This window comes from Microcebus murinus, chromosome 12 (genome assembly GCF_040939455.1).
Source record: "Microcebus murinus isolate Inina chromosome 12, M.murinus_Inina_mat1.0, whole genome shotgun sequence".
Taxonomy (NCBI): Eukaryota; Metazoa; Chordata; class Mammalia; order Primates; family Cheirogaleidae; genus Microcebus; species Microcebus murinus.
Window position 1 is genome coordinate 85,732,188 of NC_134115.1, and position 25,148 is coordinate 85,757,335.

Below are 25,148 nucleotides of genomic sequence, written 5' to 3' on the forward strand. Positions count from 1 at the left end.
GGCTGGGGCGGCAGCCGGAGCGGCGGGGACGGGCCTGGCGCCGGCGGCGGCGGAGGGGGCGCCGCGGGCGGGCGATGTGAGCGCGGCGCTCTGGGCAGGTGAGGCGCGCTGGCCGGGGGCGGCAAGCAGCGGGCGAGGCGCGGGCGGGGCGGCGGGGCCGGGGACAGCCCCGGGACCGCTGTCCGGCTCCCTCTGGGTGCGGCGGGGCGGGCGCCTCCGCGCCTGGTCAGTCCCGCGGGCCAGCGGGTGGGCGGGCGGCCGGCGCGGGCGGGAGCCGAGGCCGGGCGGGGTCGGGAGGCCCCGGGCACCTGCCGGGCCAGGCGCGCGCCCCCGAGGGGCCAACCGCACTCGACTCTGGAGTCCGGGTGCGCTGGCCCGGCCGGGGGTCGCTCTCCGGAGGCTGCCCGGGGCTCTCCAGCCTCCGCCCCGGGCGTCTCGCACTCCCCGGCTTCCGGGCCCCTTGCCCTGGGAGCGCTCCCTTTTGTACGTGGGGGGCCAGATGGTTGAGTCCCCTGGACAGCCGGGCCCGGCCGGGGGGCTCGGCCCTATGGGTGGCTGCAAGGGAACCGCTGCCTCACGCGACAGCCAGGTAAACAGGCGGCCGCGACGCGTTGTGCTTGGCCCCGGACGTCTCCATGGTCACTCTCGCGTTTAGTTGGTCCTGCCATTACGGAGGGCTGGGCTGGGGCTGACCTGGGGGTGTAAACAGTGCCCTTCTAGGCTAAGCGGCTGTGCGTTTAGTTTAGAGGGGCCCTGACTGGGAGTCTGCCTTGAGGCTTTCAGCAAGCCTCTAGCACACAGAGCCTCAGTTTCCCCATGAGATCATTGAGGGTTTGGATTAGCTTTCTAAGGACCCTTCCAGCTCTACCATTCTCTGTGTGTCTGAAATTGGAAAGGCTGTCCCTGGTTCAAGTTTCTGATCAGTTTTACTGAAGACTTTGCCAAGGTGGACTTTTTTAGCCACTTAATACACTTTGTTTCAGACAGGCTTTAAAATGATTCCAAGAAGTGTTTTCTAAACCTTACCTTAATTAGCACTCATCCTTGCTTTTGTCCCTAGTAGGAGTTAATCACATTCTGCTGAGTTTTTGTATGCAACATCTTTTGTTGTTTATATTTGCTCATTTTCTCTTTGTTCCCTAGTCCAGGCCCTCTTTGCTTCACATCTGGATTATTGCAACAGCTTCTTAGCGGGTCTCTGACTCCAGAGGTTCCCCCCTCCCCCCTCCTTCCTTTATGCTAACGCCAAACTTACTATAGGAAGTCAAAAAATAGTTGAGTGCTTGCTTGCTTCTTAGATGTCAAGATGCTATTCCATGTTGTGGGAGAAAGTAGTAGAAAGCACACTTACAGTCCCCAAGCAGCTTTACACTGGGGGCTGAGATATTACCTGCAAAAAGGTACTTTTGAGGAGACAAGGCTGTGTGCTATAGAATTAAGAAGGTCACTGTAGGCCCAGTGGTCAGGGAGGGCTTAGTGAGGGGGCGGGATTTGAGCTGGGTGTTAAAGGATGAATAGGATTCAGATAGGAAAAGAGGAATCAGGCCCAGTGATCATATGGAGTTAGTGAATAGACTGGTCTGGCGCAGAAGGGTTCATATGTAAGGGGAATGGGAGGAAAAATTGGTTGGGACTAGTTCCTGAAAGAACTTGAACACTAGGCCAAAGTTGAAACTATACTAAAGGTGTTGGTGGGCTGTAGGAGACAAGGGGTAGTTCCGTTGCCAGAGGAGGAAGGGAGAGGCTAGAGGCCAGGAAGGAGATCAGCTGGAAGGCCATGGCACTTACACCCACCATTCAAAGCTGAGTGTATCCTCTTGCCTGCCACGTTGTGTCCATCCATTGTCACCCTGTCTTTTCAAGGCCTTCCTTGGGTTGGCCCCACCCCATCTACCTGAACCTTATTCCCTGCTTCTCCTTCTTCACCTCTGTTCCCTGCAGAAGGGAGTTTATTAATTACTGCCTTTTGGGCTTGGCTTTTGTTGTTTCCCCTTCTGAAGTACTGGCCTCCTTTTTCTTCTCCTCTGTGCAAATTCTCCATTTCACTTCCTTCAAGCCCCTGCTGAAGATATACTTCCTCCAGAGGGTGTTCCCTGACTGCCCTACCCCCATGCCTTTGTGGCATTTGGATTTAGCACTTGTTCCTTCCTTGGTTGTTGAACTTGTTCTTGTCCCAACTGGAGTGGGAGTTTTTTTGAGAGCATTGTATCTTAATACTTCCAGAGCCCTTACAGTATCTAATACTGGAGCTGGACTTTTAGGTTTTAAAATACTTCCTGATTTTTGTTGGTAAACCACTTTTTTTTTTTTAAGGAGAAGCTGTTATTGCTTATCAGTTTTTTCTGTCATATATAACTAATAATAATGTTGCTATTCAAGGTGGAGCAGAAAACACAAATCTTTGAGACTTTAAAATGTTTACTTCTGATCATGGGGAAAAAAAGCCATGTAATTCTTTAGTTAGTGGCTGTGGGGAAAGAACATCAGCTTTGGAATCAGACCTTGTTTTAAATCACAGCAAGGCTACTTACTAGCTGTGTGAACTTGAGCAATTTGTCTAATGTCTCTGAGCGTCCATTTTCTTATTTGTAGTATAGGGGATAGTAAGATCCATTTCAAAGGGTTGCTGTGAGTTTTAAAATGAAAACGGTATACAAAGGAGGTATCAAAATTTGCAGCACCTCCTAACTGCTTAATGCATTTTCATCATCATCGTTATTGGGTGTCCATTTATCAAGGAGGAAAAATGATAGGCGGCTGAACTGTGTGTATCCCTGAGGTGTGGATTTCTGCATGTCTTTCTATCCCACCTTTGCCTTCCAGTTGAAGCACTTGTCAGCAATGTCAGTAGCATGAATCTAGAATGCCATCATTGTGTTTTATTCCCATTAATTTACATGTTACTTTAGTTTAAATTCTGATTAATGTTTTTCAGACTTCTTAATTGTGTCCATTTAATGTTTTGTAGCTGACAAACTGCTGAATTTAGCTTAGTGAAGGTCATCAACTATATGCAGTTAAATTTCTAATGCTTATTTTCTGGTTGATGTTGATGGCATGGAAAACCTCATGGAAGAATGCAGTTCAAGGTGAGCTTTTCTAATCCTTTTGTTATAAGAGGCGGGGGACTTAATGTATTTTCCAGGTCCAGTGCCCCTGAAATGCCAGCAGTAAGCAGATAAGATGCTACTCCTTAATATTTTTACTTTCAGTTCTTTGCCTTAAGAAAGCTTTTTCTTTTACCTGAAACAAATCCTTACAATTCATGGTTAGAATTTGAATCATCTTTTTGCCTACTTCACCGACAGAAGTACAAAGAATGGAGTTTTTGCAGAGAAATGGCTGCAGACCAGTCAGAAGTACCACATATTGTGGCCCCTTAATTATAACGATGTCAAACCCAGCCTGACTTTATTTGTGTAATAGTACATCCTTCAGTGAGAATTCTCTTTCCACTTGGAGTTGATCATTAAGAATCCAGCACCAAGAAAAACCCTGCATCTCACTAGTATCCCTAGATTAAAATCTTTTATAGATGAGCTATGACTCTGGGGACTGACAAATCTAGGTCCAAATTTTGGCTCAGCCAGTCATTAGCTGAGTGACCTTGGGAAAGTTTCTTAGTCTCTCTGACTTTGTTTTCTCATCTGTAGAATGGGGATAATTGCAACCACCATCTCAGTGTTGTGATAAAGATTCAGTGAGCTTACTTAGCACACCGTGCACAGTGGAGCTCAGTAACTGTTAGACCTTATCATTGTTTGTAAAGTTAAAGAAGCTGTTCCTCTCCTGCTTAGACGGCTCAGAAGAAGCTTCTGATGATGTTTTGCATTAACTGAAAGACAAATTGCACCCTCTCAGAATTAGTGGATCCGAGCAGACCTGGAGAATGTTAACGCCTTGGTAGGAAATGTAACAGTTTGGATAAAAATGTTCTTTCAGGCTCACATGAATTAATGCAGTAAGAACTCTAAACTTGTTTTCTTTTAAATTAGGATGAGTGCTTCATGAATATCCATCACAGAATGCCATTTTATTTATTTTTTTTCCCTTGCATTGGGTTTCAGTAGCACCAGAATGTTTCATGCAGCCCTGGTGTTATTTGGCTACTGCTTTCTAAAGGATTAGATTGTAAGTCATGACAGCTCAATTTTAGTTTTAATCTAGACCCAGGCAGAAATACCTAGAAAAGTTATTTTTATATAGTTGTTACTGCTGTTACCATGCCTTTCTTTCGTCTGCAGTGCCTCAATCTGTGGTCTTTTCAGTGACTTTTTGTGTGAGAATGAAAGTTAGAGATCTTCAGGTTTCCAGTGCCTGATGGAGAAAGCCTAGTTTGGGCTGTGCCTCAGGTATCAGCAAGTGACTAAAGCCAGCAGGTGCAAATCTGGGTTTGAAACCTTGAGCATCTTGATTGAGAATAATAGGTACCTCCTGTTGCCTTAAACAACTTCCAAATTTGTAACTTTCTTTTCTTTTCTTGGAAGTGTAACTGGGTATTTTTAAACAAAGTGTAGCATATTGTGGAGCAAATTAGAGTGTTTATAGGTTAGGTGGGAATAAGTTACCTTGTTAGATTTTGCCTGTTGGCAGAGACTATCCAACATCTCTGGGGTCTTCAGAAGGAAAAGTTGAGAGCTGAGGGTGCGGCTATAGTGGCAGTCTATGAATTTTGAGCCCCCAGCTCCATTTAGGTTGCATCAGCTGACATGTACTGAGAGCTCCCTGTGGCAGACACGCTGCTGGGCACTAGGCACACAGCCCCTGCCCTCAGAGAGCTCACCACCAGCATGTGAAAGCTCAGCAGCGTGGGAGGCTCACAAGGGCAGCATATCTCTAATTGCTTAGTTTTATACACTTTTACTTTTGTTCTGGTTGTCATGGGGAGACAGTTTCAGGGCTGTACCCAAGAATGTTGCAGCGGGGATTTCAACACATGGGTGTTTTGCTCGGGTGACATTTAGGAGTCCCTTCTCAAATCTTTAGGTTCTCTTCGGAATGGGTCAGCAGTGTGAGAGAATGTCACTATTTTTCATTGTTCAGTTTTCTCCTAGCTTCACAGAATGCATGGTGCAGAATTTTAGTTAAGATTAAGTCAATGGAAATGATCTTTTAGGAGAGGGCTAGTTGTGGATGTTACCTCCCCCATCACATACTGTGCTACCATGCATCTTACAGGAGCATATACCTTTCCTGTTCTCAGCCATCTCTTTTCTGTTTTTTCCCCCTGAGTAACCTCATCTTACCACAGTGATCCTCAGTTAGTACGGTTTTTGGTCCTCAGTTAATACAAAGTCAGTATTTCCAGGTCTCATGTTTCTCTGCAGCTGGAGCCCCATATTTCCCACTACCCAGTGGGCAACCTAAACTCTGCTTGTCCTGGCTGAGCTGACTTGCCTCCCAGAGTGGTTATCATGCCTCAGTCTCTAGCTGCTGTCGATTTCTTCTTAGGACTCATATTCACTTTGGCTATTGCCAGGATTCAGTTTGAGTTCTCTGAGTGTCCACAGCCCTCTGCCTTCCAACCGTAGTCTTCCCTTTTCTTGTCCTTCCCTGTCCTTGAGTCCTGGCCCCTCTGCTCGCTAGACCTCAGATGCTGTACATTTCACTCTGCTCTGCTCCTGCCATTCCTTCTGTCTGGAGTGTTCTTTCTGTTTCATTTGAAATGCAAGACCCTGTTCAAAAATATCTTCCACCGTGAATTTTTTCTTTGTTCTATTTTGATTTTTAAAAAATCTTTTTGGTCAAAAGTAATCAGTCTTATTATTCTTCATAGTTCTTTGTTTCTGCCTGTGTAACTGTCTGCTTGATATAGTAATTATACATTTGCAGCCCATCTTTCTCCTCTAGATTCATTGGTTTAAAACATATATATTTAGGTAAAAACCTACGTGTCTTCAAAAAAACTTTTAGTGAGAATAATAGTTATGTAATAAAAAATTCAAAAGGTATAGAATAAAGTCTTTTCCCTTCTCTCCCCCCAGTTTTTAGTCCTTCTTCCCAAAAGAGACTGCCATTAATAGTATGATACAATCCCTTCCAGAATCAATACAGCAGTATATACCTATTCTTGTACGAAATGTACATGAAGGGAATCACATATATACATACATATGTCTTGCTGTTTTGGGATAAATCATAGAGCTCTTTCCATATTAAAGCATACAAATCTATCTGTTCTTTTTAATGGCTACATAGCATTTCATTTAAAAAAAAAAACCAGTCTCCTTTTGGGGTGGTGGTTTTGGTTTTGTTTTCCTGTAGCAAAGAAAAGTACTTAGTGGACATCCTTGTTACACATACCCTAATATACTTTTGTAAATACTGTATATTTGTAGGCTCAATTCCTAGCCATTACTTGTGGACCAAAAGGCAAATACCTTTGGTAGATATTATCAAATTATCAGTCAGGATTATACTTGCCAGCTCTTTTAAAATGTGTGCATGGCTGTTAGGTTAAAAATGGTATCTCATTATTCTTTTTGTAATTCAAATGTCTTTAATCATGAATAAAGTTAAACCTCAAACATCTTTTCATATTCTTTTTGTCATTTGTCTTTTTTTTTTAACTGTCCTTTGCCCATTCTTCTATAGAGTTTTTTGTGTCAGCCTAATTTGATTTATAAATTAAGGAATTTGGAAAAATAGTTCTTTGTCAAATATGGATATATTTTCCCTCATTATGTCATTTATCTTTTGGCTTTTTGGGAAGAAGATTTTTTTTTTTGTCATATACTTTTATGTTGTCAAATTTATTTGTCTTTGCCTTTGGGGCTTCTGGGATTTATCTCATGCTTAGAAAGGCCTTTATGTCAATATTGTAAATAAATTCATGCATGTTTTATTTTAGTTATTTTTTGGTCATAATCAACTCTTATAAAAACACTGGCATAAAAATACAGTGGCATTAAATGGAAAATCATAAGATTCTCCATACATTCTCTGATACTTTACAAGAAATCAGTAAACGTGCAATACCTTTGAAAACTCGAGGAGCTGTTTTCCTTTGATGGGCATTTTATTTTATGTGACCCTGTAGTGCCATCGTATATAAGGGCATTCATTGCCTTCCTGCCAGAGCAGGGGGGAAAGGAAGAGCTAGAGTCCCTGGTTTCCTTTCACCTTCTCAGGATCAGCAGCGAATGTCAGATGATGGTCTCTTGTTTTCCCTGTCTTTGCAGAGTGGCTCTTTGTTCTAAAGCTCCTTCAGGTAAAGTGTGTTTTATTCTTAGGAAGCTTTGGAATCTAGATGAGGTGTATCATCCCCTTGTTTGGTGCATTTCAGAGCAGTGTCTTGTCCTGATGCACTGGTTCAGCATATGTGTTCTGTAGCTTTTGGAATGGGACCTTGCAGATTTTAAGTAGCTTACTTAGCCTGTTGTGATTTGGTCTTGCATCAGACTTTATTTTCCTCTCTAGAGCATGCATGTGTGTTTGTTTCTAGAACCCTCTCCTTCACTTTTCACTTCAGGTCCGTGGGAGGAGTGTCCCAGGCTGACTCGAATGGTAATTTACAGGCCAGCAGCGCTCTCCCTGTAGCTGTGCCCACAGTGCCTCCCTGTGTGAGTGGCCTCCCTCCTCCGCTTGCACAGTCAGCTGTAACTCCACTGCCTGTGTCTATGTTCTTCCCGAAACTGCTCACTTTCCCCTGTGCTCTCCTTGCTGGTTTGGCTTCCCTGTGTGCTGTCCTCCAGGACTTTCACACTCAGCTTCCTTGCTGCACGGTCAGTCCTAGGTAGCCCCTCGCAGTTTGCTCTTGCTCTCAGAACCTCCGTGTCAGGGTTACTTTGAGTTCTGTTGAACTTGGGCTCAACCCTGTGTTGTCTTGGCAGCATCTACTCTCTGTGATTTTCACCTTCAAACACCAAAAGGACTGCCTTTCTTGAGCCCTAGATCTGTGGTTTCTAATTAATTGAGGCTTTAGCATAGAAAGATAGCTTTTTATCTAGAGCAAGTAAAACGAGCCAGGGTAAGGGGCTCTGAGGAGGAAAGGGAGGTAATAGCTGTGGATATGGAAGGCATATCAGCTGTGGGGCCAACCTGGGACTTTGTCTCTGCTCATAGCCCTACTGGTGATTTTATCTAGAAAAGAAGGAGATTTTGATCTAGAAAGAGGGGGCTATAGTAAATTCCTTGGGCTGAAATTGCTTGGTCACAGGAGTTGTGCATTTGTAATTTTGATAGCCATTATTAAAATGCTCTCATTTGCCCTCTTCCACCCTGGACAGCAATAGGAGATGTTTGCTCCTGTTCCCATCCCCATCCCTTTCCCTGCCCACCTCCCTAGGGCAGGAATGTCACCTAGGACAAGCTTGCTTCTCCAGCCTTTTCCTCAGCTCCTTCTTACCTCCTTCCTCTGGCCCAGCTATTCTGTCCCGCTGTGTGGGGGCCTAGGTGGGCAGGCTGCAGAACAGTCCTGGGAAAGTTATCCTCTTGGAGGCTCAGTTTCCCCATCTCTAAAATGGGGATAATTGCACCTGCCGTATGGGGAAGGGTCTAGAGGATTCAGAGACATAATGCCTACTAAGCCGTTACAACATGCCTGGCAGACGTCATGCATTCTGTAAGTGGTTGTTGGTGGCGGCGGTGGTGGTGGTGGTGGTGGTGGTGGTGGCGGTGGTGGCGGTGGCGGCGGTGGCGGCGGTGGTGGTGGTGGTGGCGGTGGTGGCGGTGGCGTTGGTGGCGGCAGTGATGGTGGTGGCGGTGGTGGCGGTGGCGTTGGTGGCGGCAGTGGTGGTGGTGGCGGTGGTGGCGGTGGCGGTGGTGGCGGTGGCGGTGGTGGTGGCGGTGGTGGAGGGACTTCCCTAGGTAAAGGGGGAAGGCTGAGCTCTGTGGTGGGAGGGGCAGTTGTCCCCTTTTGCAGTTGCTGAGGCCAGTGGGCGTGGGGGCTGGGCCTGTGGACACGGGACAATGGGACTGCCCACGTCAGAGGTGCTCCTTCTAGTGGTCACCCAGAGGCTGCGTATGAGGTGAAAGCTGCTTCCATGGGTGTGACATTATTCTTTATAAGAAAATAAGAATTCTGAGGTAAGAAATTAAAGAAATTGAAAGAGCAAGAAGATTGTCTTCCCTTTGGTTGAGTGAGCAGAAGAGGCCTGTGAGGTTTGAGGAACTTCCCAACAGACCATTTCAGTGAAGTCCTCTCCATGTCTTTTTCAAAAGAAGTATTTCACATTCTTATCCAGAGTATATATAGATTTTATAAATGAAAACACAATAAGTATTGTTAAAGTATTAATGGTACCAAAGAAAAACATCCAGTTTATGTGTGCTTGTTTTTTAAGTGAAAATGCTACAATGTAAATGTCTGGTTTGTGTGTGGTTTTTTTGCCTAATGTGGCAGAAAGACCTATGATTAATCTGCTGAATTAAAGAATACTGATTCTGATGTTTTTAGTGAATGTAATAATCAAATTCATTATTGTTTTCTGAAGCAGCTGCAAACTTAATCTAAATGAAAAACTAATATAAATCACTACTCTGCATTATCAAAAATGAATTCCATTCCCATATCTCTCTGAGTGGGGAGGAATCTGCATTAAGCCTGTGTCAAACTGCAAGACTGGGACTCTTACTCATTTTTGAATTCCCTCTGGTTTTGTGTATGCAGGAGATTGATATTGAATGAGTATTTCCTATAAATGTAGTAAAAATAATTTAAATTCCCAGTCAGTATGCCATTTAGTGATTGCAATTAAATCTAATACTTGTAGCACATATGACAAAAGGCTAATTTCCTTAATTCGCAAAGAGCTCTGACAATTCAATAAAAAAGGCAAATGTGGGCAAAGGATGTGAATATGCAGTTCAAAGACAGACTTAGACAAACTGCCATTAAACATGAGAAAACCTCATTTATAATTAATACATACACATCAAAACAACGAGGTACCGTCCTTCACCTATCTGCATGGCAAACGTGAAAAGGTTACCTAGCAGCAGTTATGGCTGAACAGGCCCTTCCCTGTTCTGCTGGTGAAAGGATAGTTGCTGCCACCTTTGAGAGGGTAATTTGAAATTATCAGTTGAAATGAAAAACTAACCCTACTAATCTCTCTGCTAGGAGTTGAGGCTACAGATTTACTTACAAAAGAAAACCAAGATGTGTGTAATATATGTAGTGATTCTGTGTTTGTAATGGTTATTTAAATTGTTTCCTGTTTGTGGTATAAACTGGGAACTGTTAAGTACACAGTGACACAGCCATCCATGGAATACTATGAAGTTGGAAAAAATGAGGTTGATGAGTATATGCTGCTATGGAAAGATTTTAAGGTATATTAAATACATTTCTTTAGAGCAGCATGCAGAACAGTTTATGCTGATAGATGTTTAAAATTTTCTCTGAAAGAACACCCAAATGCTCCTACTAGTGATTATCTTTGGCAAGAGGAGCTGGGGCTTGGGGAGAGTTTTGATATTCATTTTATATTTTTCTGTTCTATGATTTGAAGTTCTGCCATATGCATACATTTTATTTTAAAGATTAAATTAATTAAAAATTAATGTTACTCACCTGAGAATGTTGAATGTGAACTGTATTGAGGAAAAAAAAAGAAAAATTAATGTTACTTAGGTTTAGGCCCACTGACATTCCATATAGGGGAGAAATCAAGACTTGCAAGAAACCAGTCAGTAGCCTATGTTGGGAAACTGTATATACAGAGGGCTGGGGGGTCATATTTGAACTTTATGTCCCTACAAGAGGTTATGGCCTCCTCTATCTCTGGACCACTGGACCTGATAAATCTGGTCATCAGGTGTAGAACTTGTGATTGATTATGTGTTTTGCTCTCTTTAGCCTGGTCATGTGTCTAGGACTGAAATTAACTGTAGGGTCACTGTGTGCCAGTCATTTAGAAGCTTCTTATTCAAGAGTGTTGCTTGTTAGCAGCTCTAGGGAGGAGTCTTTGAATCTCATTGTCACTGTCAAAAGGAAGTGTTAATGCAAGGGAGAGGAAAGTGAAGCACTTCCTTTCTCATTTTGCAGAAAAATGGAATCCCTCTCTTAGGTGTTAATCATGGTGTTTTGTTTCTCCCAGTGATTTTCTTTCAAGTGCAGCTCTCCACTTTTCTGAGAAGAGAAAAAGCCACACAGAGGAGGAGGAAACCTCATTAGGAAGCTGTTTTTCAGTCTTACATCCTATTTCAGAAATGCTTTATTGCTTTCCTTTCTCTACTGATTTTTGCCCAGGAGTCCATACCTCTAAAAAGCCTGAACTCACCTTCCTTGTGCCTTTTCATTCCAAAAGTCACTGTTTACACACCCTGTGTTATGAAAATGCTGTAATGAATAGGTAACATTTGACCACTTGAGTTGTATTTTTTTTACGTTTTGCCAATTTATGAAAATTTTTTTCTCTATATTTAAAGGCTATTTTTTATTTCTTTTTTAAAGCATCTGTTCTTAGTCTTTGCCCATTTTTAATTGTTATATTTGGCTTTTATTGGTTTGCGAGATACTTCTCTACTGTGTATGTTGTAAGTATTTTTTGTAATTTGTCTCTATCCTTTTTTTTTTTTTTTGCTAAAAGGTATTTTTAGATATATAAAAGTTTTATTTCTGTAGTTAAACCTATATTTTTTCTAGTATCTTTGTATGCCAAGAAATTTTTAGAGGTTATTTTGGGGTCTTCTGTGAGGAAGGGATCTGACTTTATTCAGATTCTCTAAAGCATCAACTATTTCAGTAATTCTTCCTTTCTTGCTGATTTGAAATGGCCTCCAAGGCCATCTCAGTCTGATTTCTACCTTGACAGCCTCTTGAGGCCTCTGCCCTTCCCCTAGTGCCTTGTCCCCGCTGTGCCAGGACACTTCCAGCACATCCTTCCTTCCTGACTGTACATGGGATTCCTTCTGTCTGGACAATTTCCCTGCAGCACCCCCAGCACCCACAAGTATCTGTCAGCCTGGAGGTATCATCTGAAATAGAATTTATTCAGACGCCCTTCTCTCACCACTCCCTGATTATGAAAGACCTCCTAGCTCTTACTGTGAGTTAGGACGAGGGAATGACGGCTCACCTGGATGCCTAGCGTCGGACATTCAGTACACACTTACCAAATGAATTATAGCTTAATCGGACATTTTAACTTAAAACTGACACATATAAGTCTGGCTGTATTTTCTTTTTCTAAAATTTCTTTAGTATTTATTCCTCTAGATTTTCACTGTCCAGTTTGGTAGCCCTGGCCACATTGAGTACTCAAAATGTGGTTAGTCCAAATTGACACATGCTATATGTAAAATACAAATCAGATTTCTAAGGCTTAGTATGAAAAAAAGAATTTAAAATATATCGTAACTTTCTAATATTGATTACATGCTGCATGATAATGTTTTAGATATATTGGGTAAAATAAAATAATTTTTTTACTTTTAAAAAATGTAGAAAGCATTAAATTACACATGTGGTAGCTTATATTTCTATTGGACAGCAATGTTCTAGGTGAATTTTAAAATCATTTTGTCAAGTTTCTAGAAAATATTCCATTGGGCTGCATTATGTTTATACATTAATTTGGGGGGAAATTATCTTTATAGCATTGAGTCTTCCTCTCAGAAGTATATTTTTCTTGTTGACCCTTGTTTTTAGTTTACCCCCCTCTCAGATATTTTATTTTATTTTTATTTATTTATTTTTATAGAAACAGGGTCTCTCTTTGTTGCTGAGACTGGAGTGCAGTGGTATAATCATAGCTCTCTATAACTTCCAGTTCTGGTAATCCTCTCACCTGGCCTCCCAAGGTGCTGGGATTACAGGTGCCAGCCACCATACCCCACCTCCCTCCCCCAGATAGTTTATAGTTCTGTTGCTTTATGTTGGTTGTATTTTGTTGTCATTCTCTTACCTGTTTTTTATGTACAATTTTTTAAAAGCCCTCCACTTATTAAATCCTGATTCGAACAGATTTTTCAAGTGATGCTCTTGTGTTTTCTATGTAAATTGTCTGCATGTTATAGTCATTTTGTCTCCTTTCTTTTAATGGCCCTATGCCTTCATTTTCCCTTGTTGCTTTGGGTAGAAGTTCCAGAACAATGTTAAGGAAGAATAGTGATGGCAGACAACCTTGTGTATCTTCCCATTCCTTTACTAAAGTGTTTACTAGAGTGTGCTCCAGGGAACACTAATTATTTAGAATATTAACATGTGTACCTTGAGAGAAGAGTGCCACCATTAAATGAGTTTGTGCAACTGCTGAGTCCAACAGAATTCTTTTCTGCAGGACTTTTCAGATGGGTTATCACGCTAATGTGTTTTTTAATCCCTAGGAGGTAGGGATATTGGGGTAGTTCATAGATTTGTGTTCTACCAAATACATTTTGGGGAATACAGACATAATGTTTCCTTTTTAATGATAATGTTGCCATTGATTTGCAATAGGTAATGTTTATTAAGAAAGTATTGTTCTGTTTCTAGCTTATTGAGTATTTTTTTTCCTCGCTCTGAAAGGGCAGTTAACTTTCTCAAATGCATTTTTGGCGTAGTAGTGATTTTGGTCATATGGGTCATGTGGGTTTTTTCCTTTAACTTATTGATGTTACAAATTATATTTGTCTGTTTCCTAACGTGGCCATCCTAACATTTGTGAAGCAGCCCTTCTTGATCATATTATTGTTTTAATAGGTTGTATTTGCTAGTATTTCCCTTAGGACTTTAAAATCTATTTACTTAAATGAAGTAGACAGTTTTCTTCTTTATGCTGTTTGTCATCTTCTGGTATCAGATTTGTGCCATATGAACTGAGATGCTTTAAATGTTTTTACATGCATCTAGAACAGTGTGAACGGCCTGAAGATCATTTGTGCCTTGGCACTTCTGTTTCTTACTTAGTTCTGCCAATTTATGTTATCCTAAAAATATGTTCATTCCATACAGATTTCAAATTTTCAATCATAAATCTAGGATAAATAAGGGCACAGTATTCCTCTTTGACTAAAATGTTTTAACTCAAATTTTGACGTGATAAAAAAAAATTCTGATATGATGTAGTCACACTAACTGATTGATCCTTTCCTGCAGGAGTCTTAGATTTAGTTGCAGATTGTCTTGTCTTAACATTTAAAGACTTTTGCTGTGATTATGTACTATTGTTCTGCGTTATTTTCTTACTCCCTTTGCGTTTAATTTATTATTCGTTTTCGGACCTCCTGAGTTGTCATTTAATTTATTTTTAGTATTTATTATTTACTGATAAAATCTTTTGAAGCATTGGCCTTCCCTGTTACAGTTTTTTGTTGTTTCAAAACCCCAACATTTCATTATGAAAAATTTCAAACATACAGAAAAGCTGAGAGAATTTTACAATAAATACCCAAATACCTACCATCTCCAGACTCTACAGTTGTTAGTTCTTTTCTATGTTTGCTTTATCACATCTCTGTTCACCTCTTCTTTGGGGATACATTCTCAAGTAAGTTGAAGACATAAGTAAACTTCACTCCTAAACCACTCTGTTACAGATTTATGCGAGTTTTCTCATTTTCTAGGTAGTTTTATTCCTTTTTGATTTTCTCTGATTTAATATTATACAAGAGGTGTTTAAATTTCTATTGGTTGGGTTTTTAAATCTAAAATATAATGGTTAGATCTAGATTTGTTATGTTTTGGTCAGAGAATGGAGCCTGGGCTGTATGTACTTCAGTGGTAGCTTTGAGCAGTCCAGTGCTTCAGATTCTAGGCAAGGGGAAGGAAACTTGTCCTCCGCGTGCCAGGGCTGCGAGCACTAGTGGAGGATGATGCACTTTCGGTGTGTCCATCACTCTTTTTACTCCTACTGTCTAGAAATAGCTCTTCGCTGAAAGAGACTGAGCATTGCAAGTCTCTGAATTACCATCCCAAAAGAATATAAAGGTGTGCAGAGCTGAAGGAAACAAATGGAAATCAAGACAATAATACTAAAAAGAGTTTACTCCATTCATTTTATCTAATGTGCTCTACACTTGAAAAATACCAATTAGAAATATATAAATAAAGCAGAACGTTCTTTAGATGCATTTAATAATTTTTTTACAGAGTACTTCAAATCCTCAAAAGTAGGTGAAACAGGGAAATATTTTTCCTAAAAAAATACCAATTTCTCAATCAGAGCCGAAATAGCCCTACTGTGTGTTAAATGTTTTGCTTTTGATCAAGATGAATGTTAGGCAATTATGATAGATACTAGGCTGATTGATCATTAAGTTATTTGGCTTTAGGTACATTAACTGAAACATGAAAATGTAAAAATAAGAGGCAGTACAATAGCTACAATGGTATTGTTGTTGTAAGCTTGTATTTATGCCACTTGCACTTAGTGAGGAGTCCTTGGTGAATTATGAAAACTCTCTCTTTCCGCAGAGTACGCTTCATGTCAGTAGAAATGGACAGCAGCAGTTTTATTCAGTTTGATGTGCCCGAGTACAGCAGCACCGTTCTGAGCCAGCTAAACGAACTCCGCCTGCAAGGGAAACTATGTGACATCATTGTCCACATTCAGGGTCAGCCGTTCCGAGCCCACAAAGCAGTCCTTGCTGCCAGCTCCCCATATTTCCGGGACCATTCAGCATTAAGTACCATGAGTGGCTTGTCAATATCAGTGATTAAAAATCCCAATGTGTTTGAACAGTTGCTTTCTTTTTGTTACACTGGAAGAATGTCCTTGCAGCTGAAGGATGTTGTCAGTTTCCTGACTGCAGCCAGCTTTCTTCAGATGCAGTGTGTCATTGACAAGTGCACGCAGATCCTAGAGAGCATCCATTCCAAGATCAGTGTTGGAGACGTTGACTCTGTTACCGTCGGTGCTGAAGAGAATCCCGAGAGTCGTAATGGAGTGAAAGACAGCAGCTTCTTTGCCAACCCAGTTGAGATCTCCCCTCCATACTGCTCTCAGGGACGGCAGCCCACTGCAAGCGGTGATCTCCGAATGGAGACAACCCCCAGCAAAGCTTTGCGCAGCCGCTTACAGGAGGAGGGGCACTCAGACCGTGGTAGCAGTGGGAGTGTTTCTGAGTACGAGATTCAGATAGAGGGGGACCAGGAACAAGGGGACCTGCTGGTGAGGGAGAGCCAGATCACCGAGGTGAAAGTGAAGATGGAGAAGTCCGACCGGCCCAGCTGTTCTGACAGCTCCTCCCTGGGTGATGATGGGTACCACACCGAGATGGTTGATGGGGAACAAGTTGTGGCAGTGAACGTGGGCTCCTATGGTTCTGTGCTCCAGCATGCATATTCCTACTCCCAAGCAGCCTCACAGCCGACCAGTGTCTCAGACGCTTTCGGAAATTTGAGTAATTCCAGCCCATCTAGGTCCATGCTGAGCTGTTTCCGAGGAGGGCGTGCCCGCCAGAAGCGGGCTTTGTCTGTCCACCTGCATAGTGATCTGCAGGGCCTGGTGCAGGGGTCTGACAGTGAAGCCATGATGAACAACCCTGGGTATGAGAGCAGTCCCCGGGAGAGGAGTGCGAGAGGTCATTGGTACCCGTACAATGAGAGGTTGATCTGTATTTACTGTGGAAAGTCCTTCAACCAGAAAGGAAGCCTTGACAGGCACATGCGACTCCATATGGGAATCACCCCCTTTGTGTGCAAGTTCTGTGGGAAGAAGTACACACGGAAGGACCAACTGGAGTACCACATCCGGGGCCATACTGATGATAAACCATTCCGCTGTGAGATCTGTGGCAAGTGCTTTCCATTCCAAGGTACCCTCAACCAGCACCTGCGGAAAAACCACCCGGGTGTCGCTGAAGTCAGGAGTCGCATTGAGTCCCCAGAGAGAACAGATATGTATGTGGAACAGAAACTAGAAAATGATGCATCAGCCTCGGAGATGGGCCTAGATTCCCGGATGGAAATTCACACAGTGTCTGATGCTCCCGATTAAGGTGGTAAAGAAGTGCACCCAAACAAAGCACATTAATCAATGCATATTTGTGATTTGCTTTGTTGTAATCTTTGGTTTTCTTAACCATCTGGAAATCTCTTGGTCTCTTGGCAGTTTTTCTAAAGTTTCTGGATGGAACACTTCATTGTGTTTATCCTTTCCCCTGTCTTCCTTCCCCGAAGGAGCTCAAAGCATGAAGGGCAACGCATCCAGGGAAAACACAGGCTGACAGTATTCCTCTTTGGCTGAACTCTTAATCCAAAATCTGCCAGTGATCTAGCTAACTGGTTGACCCTCCATTCTCTGCCAAGAGGCATCTCTCTCATTGTGAGCGCTGGCAGCAGTGCATCTCCATGGAGAGAGACTAGGGTGCCGTCAGCTGATACAAATGGGTAACCTTTTCTAATTTAAAATTCCTTTTAGGGGGTAGTTAGACAATTTATATATATATATATAATAAAATTATTATTATATATAGTATATATACATTATCAAATTTGATTTTATTCTGGTTGAGGTGAATGTAAGAGGAATATATAATTTAATACAATGTGAACAGGGCTTTTGACTCTGTCTCATCCCTACCTAATATGTTAGGGTTTTACCCCTTCATTTCCCTTACAAAGGAATGTTAGTGGTTTTCATATATATTAATCATTGTGTCCAAAAGCAAGCAAAGCAAATCACAGTGTTCATAGCTCTGCTTCATAACAAATACATAAACCAAATGCCATAAAATTTCTTCAACTCTAGTTGGAAACCGTTTGGAATTTTTGTTAGTTGTCCAGCAGGTAAGCTGGATGACCTGTGGTGCTGATCTTTTTACATAGTGTAGTGTTATATTACCCAACCCCAAAGGAGCAGTGGTTTTCAAGGTTTTTACTGGCCTACAAATCTACCTTCATTCCGTACTGTAGAAACATACATACCAGGTAACTAAATCAAATCACTCTCTACCATGAGTTAGTACTCACACTAAAGGAAAGGGATTTGTAGTTTTGTCTACACAATTCTTCAAGCAGTGTTGTGGGTTTTCTGGGTTTTTTTGTTTTGTTTTTCCCTTTCTCTTTTCAAACAGCCAGTTCAGGTGCACAGCAACTTTTTCTACATGCAGTTCCCACGGAAACTGCAGAACTTGGAATTTGTATTTTTTGTAAAGCTATACTCTATGGGAATTGCAAGCAATATATCTATCTTAGTATTGTGTGTGCTAATGAGAGCCTCAGTGGCTCCCCACTCTCTCAGTGTTTCCTGCTTAAAGAACCAACAGTTAAAAAGCCCTCTGAGATACTCAGTGTGTCACCAAATCTGTGTGTGTCACCATTTTTTTGGTCATGTGGTGCTATTTTTATGTTAAATGTCTTTTAGGTCAGTATAGTTGTAGAAAATGTGAAATCTAATGGTAATAGTGGATTACAGTTGTTTTCCTCTCTTGAGTTCATAGCTTGAAAAGAGACCTCAAAAGCATATGCCAGCAAACACATTACTGTATGAAAATATACCCATGTCCTGTTTGAATAATGTTTTATCAGTACTTTTGGAAGTGTCTTCAGTTCTGGATTGTGTTCGCATATAGGAACAGTCTTTACAAGATTGCTTTGATACTGTATACTCTGGCAGAGAGTCATTTCGTGACAGTTTGGTGGTAAGTTTGTGCTGCAGGCTGCTGGTGGGATGTCAGTGCTTCGATCTCTCTGCCTGAGAACCTGGGCTCTGAGACCCACAACCAGTGTGTCTCCATGGAAGAACGGCGCAGCCACCTAAAGAAACCAGAAATCAAAGACCAGCCTCAGAGGCTAGCAGTTCAAGGCATACGGAAATAGAAGTTTGCTGGTGTTCCATGCTTTTTTGGCTCTTAAAATACCAATGGTGGATTTTTGCTGTTTTGTTTTTGTTTTTTTAAGAAAAAAAGTCATTCGAGCCCTTCTTGTGTAATAACCCCCCGGGGGTGGTAGCCGTGCAGTAGCATCTCTTTAGCACACAGAATCTGTTCATGTGTGAACTGCTGCGCTACACATCAGTGTTAACTCCGTGCAGATTACACTCTAATCCGCTGCTCCTGAGGAGCGGCTTTTGTTAAATCGGGTATATAGTATGCCTTTTTCCTCGTCAAACTGCCTAAGTAGGGGTTTGTTCTCTCCCTGGAGCACTTGTTCAGTTCCTGTTAAAGCCTCGTGCCTCAAGGGGAGGCTGGACCCCAAGTGTTTACCCACTTAAATATGTTCTGGGGTTTCAGGTAAATGTTTGTGATTTTTTTTTTTTCTTACATGAGTAAGTTTGGTTTTGATTTTTTTTTTAAAGATTTAAATGCAAAAAATTTGTGTTGTGATACAAAGTAAGTCTGTGACAAGAAATGCCGAAATCCAAGGACATAAGAGGTCAAGCTCAGGAAAGGAACCTCCTTTTCACTCAGGCTTGGGGCCTTCTGCAAGGTCTCCACAGCATTCTGCAGTATGCAAGAGGAGTTAGGAGGCGAGAGCACCCGGGGCAGGCACCTCCAACGTCCTGGCTCTTGTCATTGTGTCCGTCTTAACCTTATTTACATGGAGTTATTTGTATTTGTAAATTTGTTTAACTGGTTTGAGTTTACCAAAGAGTGACTTATCCAAAATTGTCTTTGACAAAAATATACATTGCTTTGATTGTACAGTTCAGGTTCAAACATTGTAATGGGACTGTTAAGGGGCAGAAAATTGATTGAGTTTCTCTCTAATAATCATGATTCCACATTTAGCAAGTTCCACTTGCTCCCATTCGTGTTGCTAACACTTTCCCCTTTCCACTGCTCGCAGTGTTAAGAATGAATTCTCAAGCCATAACACAGTACTGTAAAGTTCCGCAGGGCTTCGAGGGAGGCAGCGCTAGGCCAGCACGGAGCTGTGTAGCCTCTCTGAGCATTTGTACTGTCGTGCTTCCCAGGGGCATGACTGGTGAGAGATTAACTCCATTCAGATCGGGCAGCAGCAATTAATTGTGCCTTGCCGCGTGAGGATGTGCCAGGAGGATTAACATGACCACAGAACAGAAACATTCTCTCCCTGAAGTTCACGTCACGTCTCCGCAGACGAAGTACGCTGTGTAACTCCTTAGAGCAACTCTTTTTGGAAAGCAAAGTCCCTATTTCTGTACAGTTTTAGGTTAGGTGTTTCATTTATAACAAATGCAGAAATCAATAAGATAAAGTGATATGTGAAGAAATCTTTTGCAGTAAAATATATCCTGAATTCATATAGGCTTGTTCATAATTGAGTCTCTTCTTGAGCTACCTTTTCAATATTAGACAATGTGAAGACAGTGACAGCGTCCTTTTCTAGAGATGTTTAGCCTGTTATTACAAACTGTGAAAACAAAGAATTTTATACTTTTGCTAATGTGTGTGGTTTTAAACAGTTATTTTCATTCTAATCAGTTCTATACCCTCTAATTTCTACTAAAGCTGTAAATACATTTAGAAATTATATTTGTAAATACAGTATATGGAGACAAGTTAATTTTTTGGTCAGTGGAAAGCCTCCCAACCAATTGGCTCTGCTTTGGCAGTTGTGTTCATTTTGTTTTGTTTTGTTTTTGTTTTTTTTTTTTGGGTTTCTTCTTTTTTTTAGTTTTTGGGGTTTTTTAAAACAGAAAGGATACTGTCGGTTCACTGTTAAGCAGAATATACTGTAGAACTAAATTGATAATTTTAAAATCTTCCAGAGCATGAGTAAATGTCTTTTCTAATGATAGCAGTTATAACCAACTCTTTGTTTTCCCTTAGCCCAGACCATAGGCCTGCATATTTTGTGTCTGGTTTTGTTTTTATTTTTGTTTTTACAGCCAATTTGCAGGAACACAGAACAAGGGCTGGGGGGAAAATCATCTATGTGAATGAGCTTTACTTTAAAGAGATCAATGTATTTTATTTTAACAACTTTTTCTATCAGTTACTGTGATTTTTTTGTTGTTGTTGTCGATGTCATTATTGTTAAATTCTATAATGGTTTCCTGTGAAGCCTCCACTGAAAGGGACTCAAATATGCAACACCTAAACTATTTTCCAAGGGCACACGCCCCTTGAATGGTGCTTCTAGACTGGTCAGGGTTATTTATTAAATTTTATATATGAAAGTATTGGGGAATTATGTAAATTCTTTATATGAAACTATCTAGTTCTTAAATCATAGATTTCATATTACTCAGTGCAACTGAACTAAAAGTTCAGAAAAGTCATTCACATTGTTCCAAATTTGTAATGGTTGTCACATGTCACATGCGTCTTTTTCAGTAAGTGCCAGAGTGTTCCCACTGTTTCTGCCCAGTGCTTGACTTCTCAGCCCAGAAGAGAACCTGTTTTCTCTGGTTCCCTCCCTGGGTCTGGCACCGACAGGGCTATTGTAGTTCTTGATCAAGACCAGGAGTCAGCCTTGCTTGGCGCTCCGTGTAGCAGATTCAGTACACAGACCTCTTGCTGCCCCTCAGTGACAAGTATGCTGTGAATTCAACCTTGGACTTGCTGCCCAAGCCTTTGGTTGCTGCCCTGACTATTGTAAGAGGTAAACTTACCTGGTTTGTTTGAGAATGACCATATTCCTAATGTGAAAACCATCTCTCTCACCACTTTTATTAGTAGGGCTAACACTTTTTCCGTTATAAATGGTTGAGCAATTTGAATGACTTAACACAGTGTCATTATCTTGCAATATAAACTGGTAACCTCACAACTCCACACTTCATCACCATATGAAGTAAATGAAGCTAGCTAAGCGGATGCTGTATCAACTAGTAACTTGCCATTAAGGATTATTTTATAGCATGAATTTAAGACTATTTATTCAAATGATATTTTACTCTTGTATTCACTTTGTTTTAGATTCGTGACATGAATATTTCAGTGCTGCTTAATTTTGTTCTGAATTCTTGTTTCTTGCTTGTAAATGGCTTTTTTATGGTATAAATAAAGTCAATGGACATTGCTGTTTGTAAATAAAAATGCTGCTAGAGCACATGTGCCGTGGTCTCCCTGTGCGTTGGCCCCCTTGGCCTCTGTGAGTGTCACTAGTGCTGACAAACGTTTTCTGTGTCATGGTTTCTGTAACCACCGTTTTTCAAAGGTTAGGGTTTCAGCCACTGTCTTGCTGAGGAGAAGAGAAAGAAGGTGTATTTCTGACCTTTCTCTTGTGTGGCAAAGACTGCATAGTCAGGGGGCCCGGTCTGCACCGAGGCCTCCCCAGAAGGAATCACTGGTGAATACTTTCCTCGTGTGCCTGCAGAGGGACCCTCTTAGCCCCCTTGGCATGTGCCTTGCTCAGTCCCCCACAGAGCGTGGAGTTGCATGGGCTGTTTCTTCTGTCTCCACTATCTTCTCTGCTTAGCCAATTGACTGCACCCTCCTCCTCCAGGTTCCAACTCCCTCCAGCAGCCCTCCAGGCCAGGCCTCTGGAATGTAGATGCTTGTTGGGCTGTCCTCCTGCCCTTCAGAACACTGATTTCCATTTGTAACCAGATATTCATTAATGAGATTATTCAGTTAATGTTTCTCCTGCTAGCCGTTAAGCTCCCTGACAGCAGGGGTCCTAAACTCTGTGTCAGCAGGGTAGCCTTAGAACAGGGCCTGGCACCACAGTAGGTGCTCAGCGAGTGTTGTTGAGCAAATGAGCAAATGCATGCCTTCTGGAGGGTGTCTCAAGGCAGTGTGGCTGGGACACAGGCGGGATCCGACTTGGATCCCCTGGTACTATGAGCCGACTTGCACCTTGCTAATGAGTAAGGGCTGCTGTAAAGGAAGTTCTCTGCCTTCTCACCCGGGCTGTGCTATGACCAGGTAGGCGGAAGGTGGTGCATGATGTGAAAGGTCCATGTAGGAACCAGCCCCTTTTGCCAGCAGGGGCCCTGGGGATTCCCATGGTACGCAAGGGGGTGACTGGGAAAGTGCACTGATGAGCGTGACTAGGGGTCTGGCTTCCAGCCCTGCCATTGCCTGACCATGAGCTTAAGCTTGTCACTTGCCCGCTTTAGCCCCCAGTTTGTTAGCTCTGACGTGTCATAAGGTGGTTGTTGCAGATGGGTTTGTTTATTCCCCCCAAAAAAAGTAGCCCAACGTCAAGAGTCAGGGGCAAGCCTCTCCAGCTGGGATAGAGAACCATCCTGGCGGGGTGGGGGCCTGGAAGTGAGAGCACCAACCGAAGCCGACACACTGAGTTGGAGCAGTTGCCGTGTGGACCATATTGAGCTGCGTTGCTGACAACGGCTTTGGCAGCAGCTGGCTCTTTCTTCGTTTGTTCTGAAGTCAGACCTATCTTCACTTCGGTTTCTTCCAGTTACAATTCATACAATTTTTGGCCAAGCCCACGTGGCTTCAGGGATGTTTATGACATCCTTTATAATATCCAAGGACAACCACCAATCCCCAATTGCCTGCTGGCCTTCATTCTGTTTCCTGCACTTGATCTTAGGCAAAAGGCCGAGAAGTGATTCGTTCCTTCGGTTTCCTGGACCATTTGCTTAAAAGCCCCTCAAACCTCAGTGACACTGCCTTTAAATATCTCGTGTGATATTTTCCTTGGCTTTTCAATACAGGCCTAGCTTGCACACCTTTTGTCAGCAAATAGGGCTCAAAACTTCAGAACACCAAAGCAGTGGCAGAAAGAGGCTACCACAAAGGAAACACGTTGCGGAACACATCGCCCTGGGATATGCACGGAGCCCTCGCTCTGTGGCTGCTGTGCAGCGCTTGGCCGCAGGTGTGCGATAAAGCTCGCTGCTCCAGCATTCAGTGGCCACGATTGTACTGTCACCCTGATGGGTGGGGTGGCGTATGTATATAATAACGGTGGATTGTGATGCAGACACCCACAGGGCAACCGCCTGAACCTGCACAACAGAGCTGCCTCCCTTTCCTCTCCACCCAGACAGTAAATAATTCCCCAGACCCTTGTCATTGGGACAGGTTGCTTACTAGGGCTCCTTTTGGGCCTGCCTCTGCCTGAAGGGAACTTGGATCTTACCACGGTGGGGTCTGGCAGTGCCTCCGGGACAGCAGCATTGCCCGTCAGGATTGGCTAGCCAGGTGTTGCTATTAGCTGTGCTGCCCACTGCTAGCAGACCTTGCCCAGGGGTGCAGACAGGCCCACCACAGGCTTCGGCTGGGGAGACGGGCCCTGGGGTGCTGAAGCAGTTCTTCCTCCCTTTCGGGCTCAGCCTTGGCTCTCTGATCAGCCTGGGCACTCTTCTGTGGACCCCAGCGCAAGAGCTGATGTACTTCCCTGGGCCCGTCTGTGACTGCAAGGCCAGGCCTCTGATCCTACAGGTGTGCTGTCACCAGCTTCAGGTGCTCTGTGTGTGTGAGCGTGTGCATGTGCATGCTTTTAAATGTACAAATAAAAGGGTAAGTCATCTTGACTGCTGTCCCCTTCCCCAGAGTGCTGGAAATGGAAGGCAAGGACTCTTGCACTTTTCTGACAGTGGGAAGGGACCCCACAGGCAGCTACTCCCTGCCTGCTGGTCCTGGGACTACTGCAGTCGTCACGTAAGTGATCTCCACTGATGGGAACTGGCTGCCTCACGAGGGACACTGCAAATTTGGCAACTTTCAATGATATAAAGTCCTTCCTTATCCTGAGCCCCAAATCCTCCTCTCTGGAGCTTGCACCCTGCTCTCTGTTCTACTCCATCAGTATGTTTTGAATATTCAGCGACAGCATACCTGTCTGTCTAGCCCTCTCTGGGCTTCTCTAGGCTACATGCGACTCTGGGCCACTGTCTTTTCTCTGGAGTCTAGACTGTGGGGACATACTTCCCTTGCACTCTGACCACCCATCGTCATCGCAGGGCTTTAACAAATACAACTATGGCACCCGTTTCTGACAGAATTGTGGTGGAACCCATCACTTGGAGGAACATTTCTTTGGCAAGCACATTACTTTCATGTGACTGATATTTTAACTAGCCTGTCTCTGCCAGAGGATCTATTCATCACATATCTGGGTCCCTGGAGCTGTTTTCAATGCTTTTTCTAAATTATTTTTTCCTTCCCAGCCCCTTCCCTCTCTCCTCTTACCTCTCCAAATGTTAAGGTGGAGACTCCAAAGCCCACCGGCACCGTTACTTTGGGAGATCTGGGCTCTGGGCAGGGACTCTTGTGCCTGAATTTCCCCCAGGGCCTCACACCATTCCCTTTGAGAACTCCCACCGCTTTGATCCCTGATGCTGCCTGCTCCCCAGGGTGCGCTGGCGCTGGGGACAGGCGCTCCTGCCCTGCTGCGTGTTGCCTTTGCGTGGGGAAGGCGCTTGGGCCAGTTGCTGGCT

General features: G+C 43.0%; 1 protein-coding gene across 3 annotated transcripts; it reads left to right on the forward strand.

Moving 5' to 3' along the window:
• ZBTB34 (zinc finger and BTB domain containing 34) lies at nt 1-23,924 on the forward strand. Of its 3 annotated transcripts, XM_012771958.2 has the most exons (3): nt 501-589; nt 2,969-3,089; nt 15,341-23,924. In XM_012771958.2, the coding sequence occupies exons 2-3, from the start codon at nt 3,058-3,060 to the stop codon at nt 16,863-16,865; spliced, it is 1,557 nt and encodes a 518-aa protein (XP_012627412.1). In that variant the 5' UTR covers nt 501-589; nt 2,969-3,057; the 3' UTR covers nt 16,866-23,924. The 3 variants fall into 3 exon arrangements, with proteins under 3 accessions (XP_012627413.1, XP_012627412.1, XP_012627416.1); XM_012771959.2 differs by lacking the exons at nt 501-589; nt 2,969-3,089 and adding an exon at nt 1-98; XM_012771962.3 differs by lacking the exon at nt 2,969-3,089 and having other exon boundaries at nt 509-589.
• Nucleotides 23,925-25,148: the final 1,224 nt, after the last annotated feature.

Coding starts and splice junctions, on each gene's coding strand:
- ZBTB34 (XM_012771958.2), top strand. CDS start 3,058: ATGGAAAACCTCATGGAAGAATGCAGTTCAAG. Junction 3,090..15,340: donor ATGGAAGAATGCAGTTCAAG/GTGAGCTTTTCT, acceptor CTCTTTCCGCAG/AGTACGCTTCATGTCAGTAG.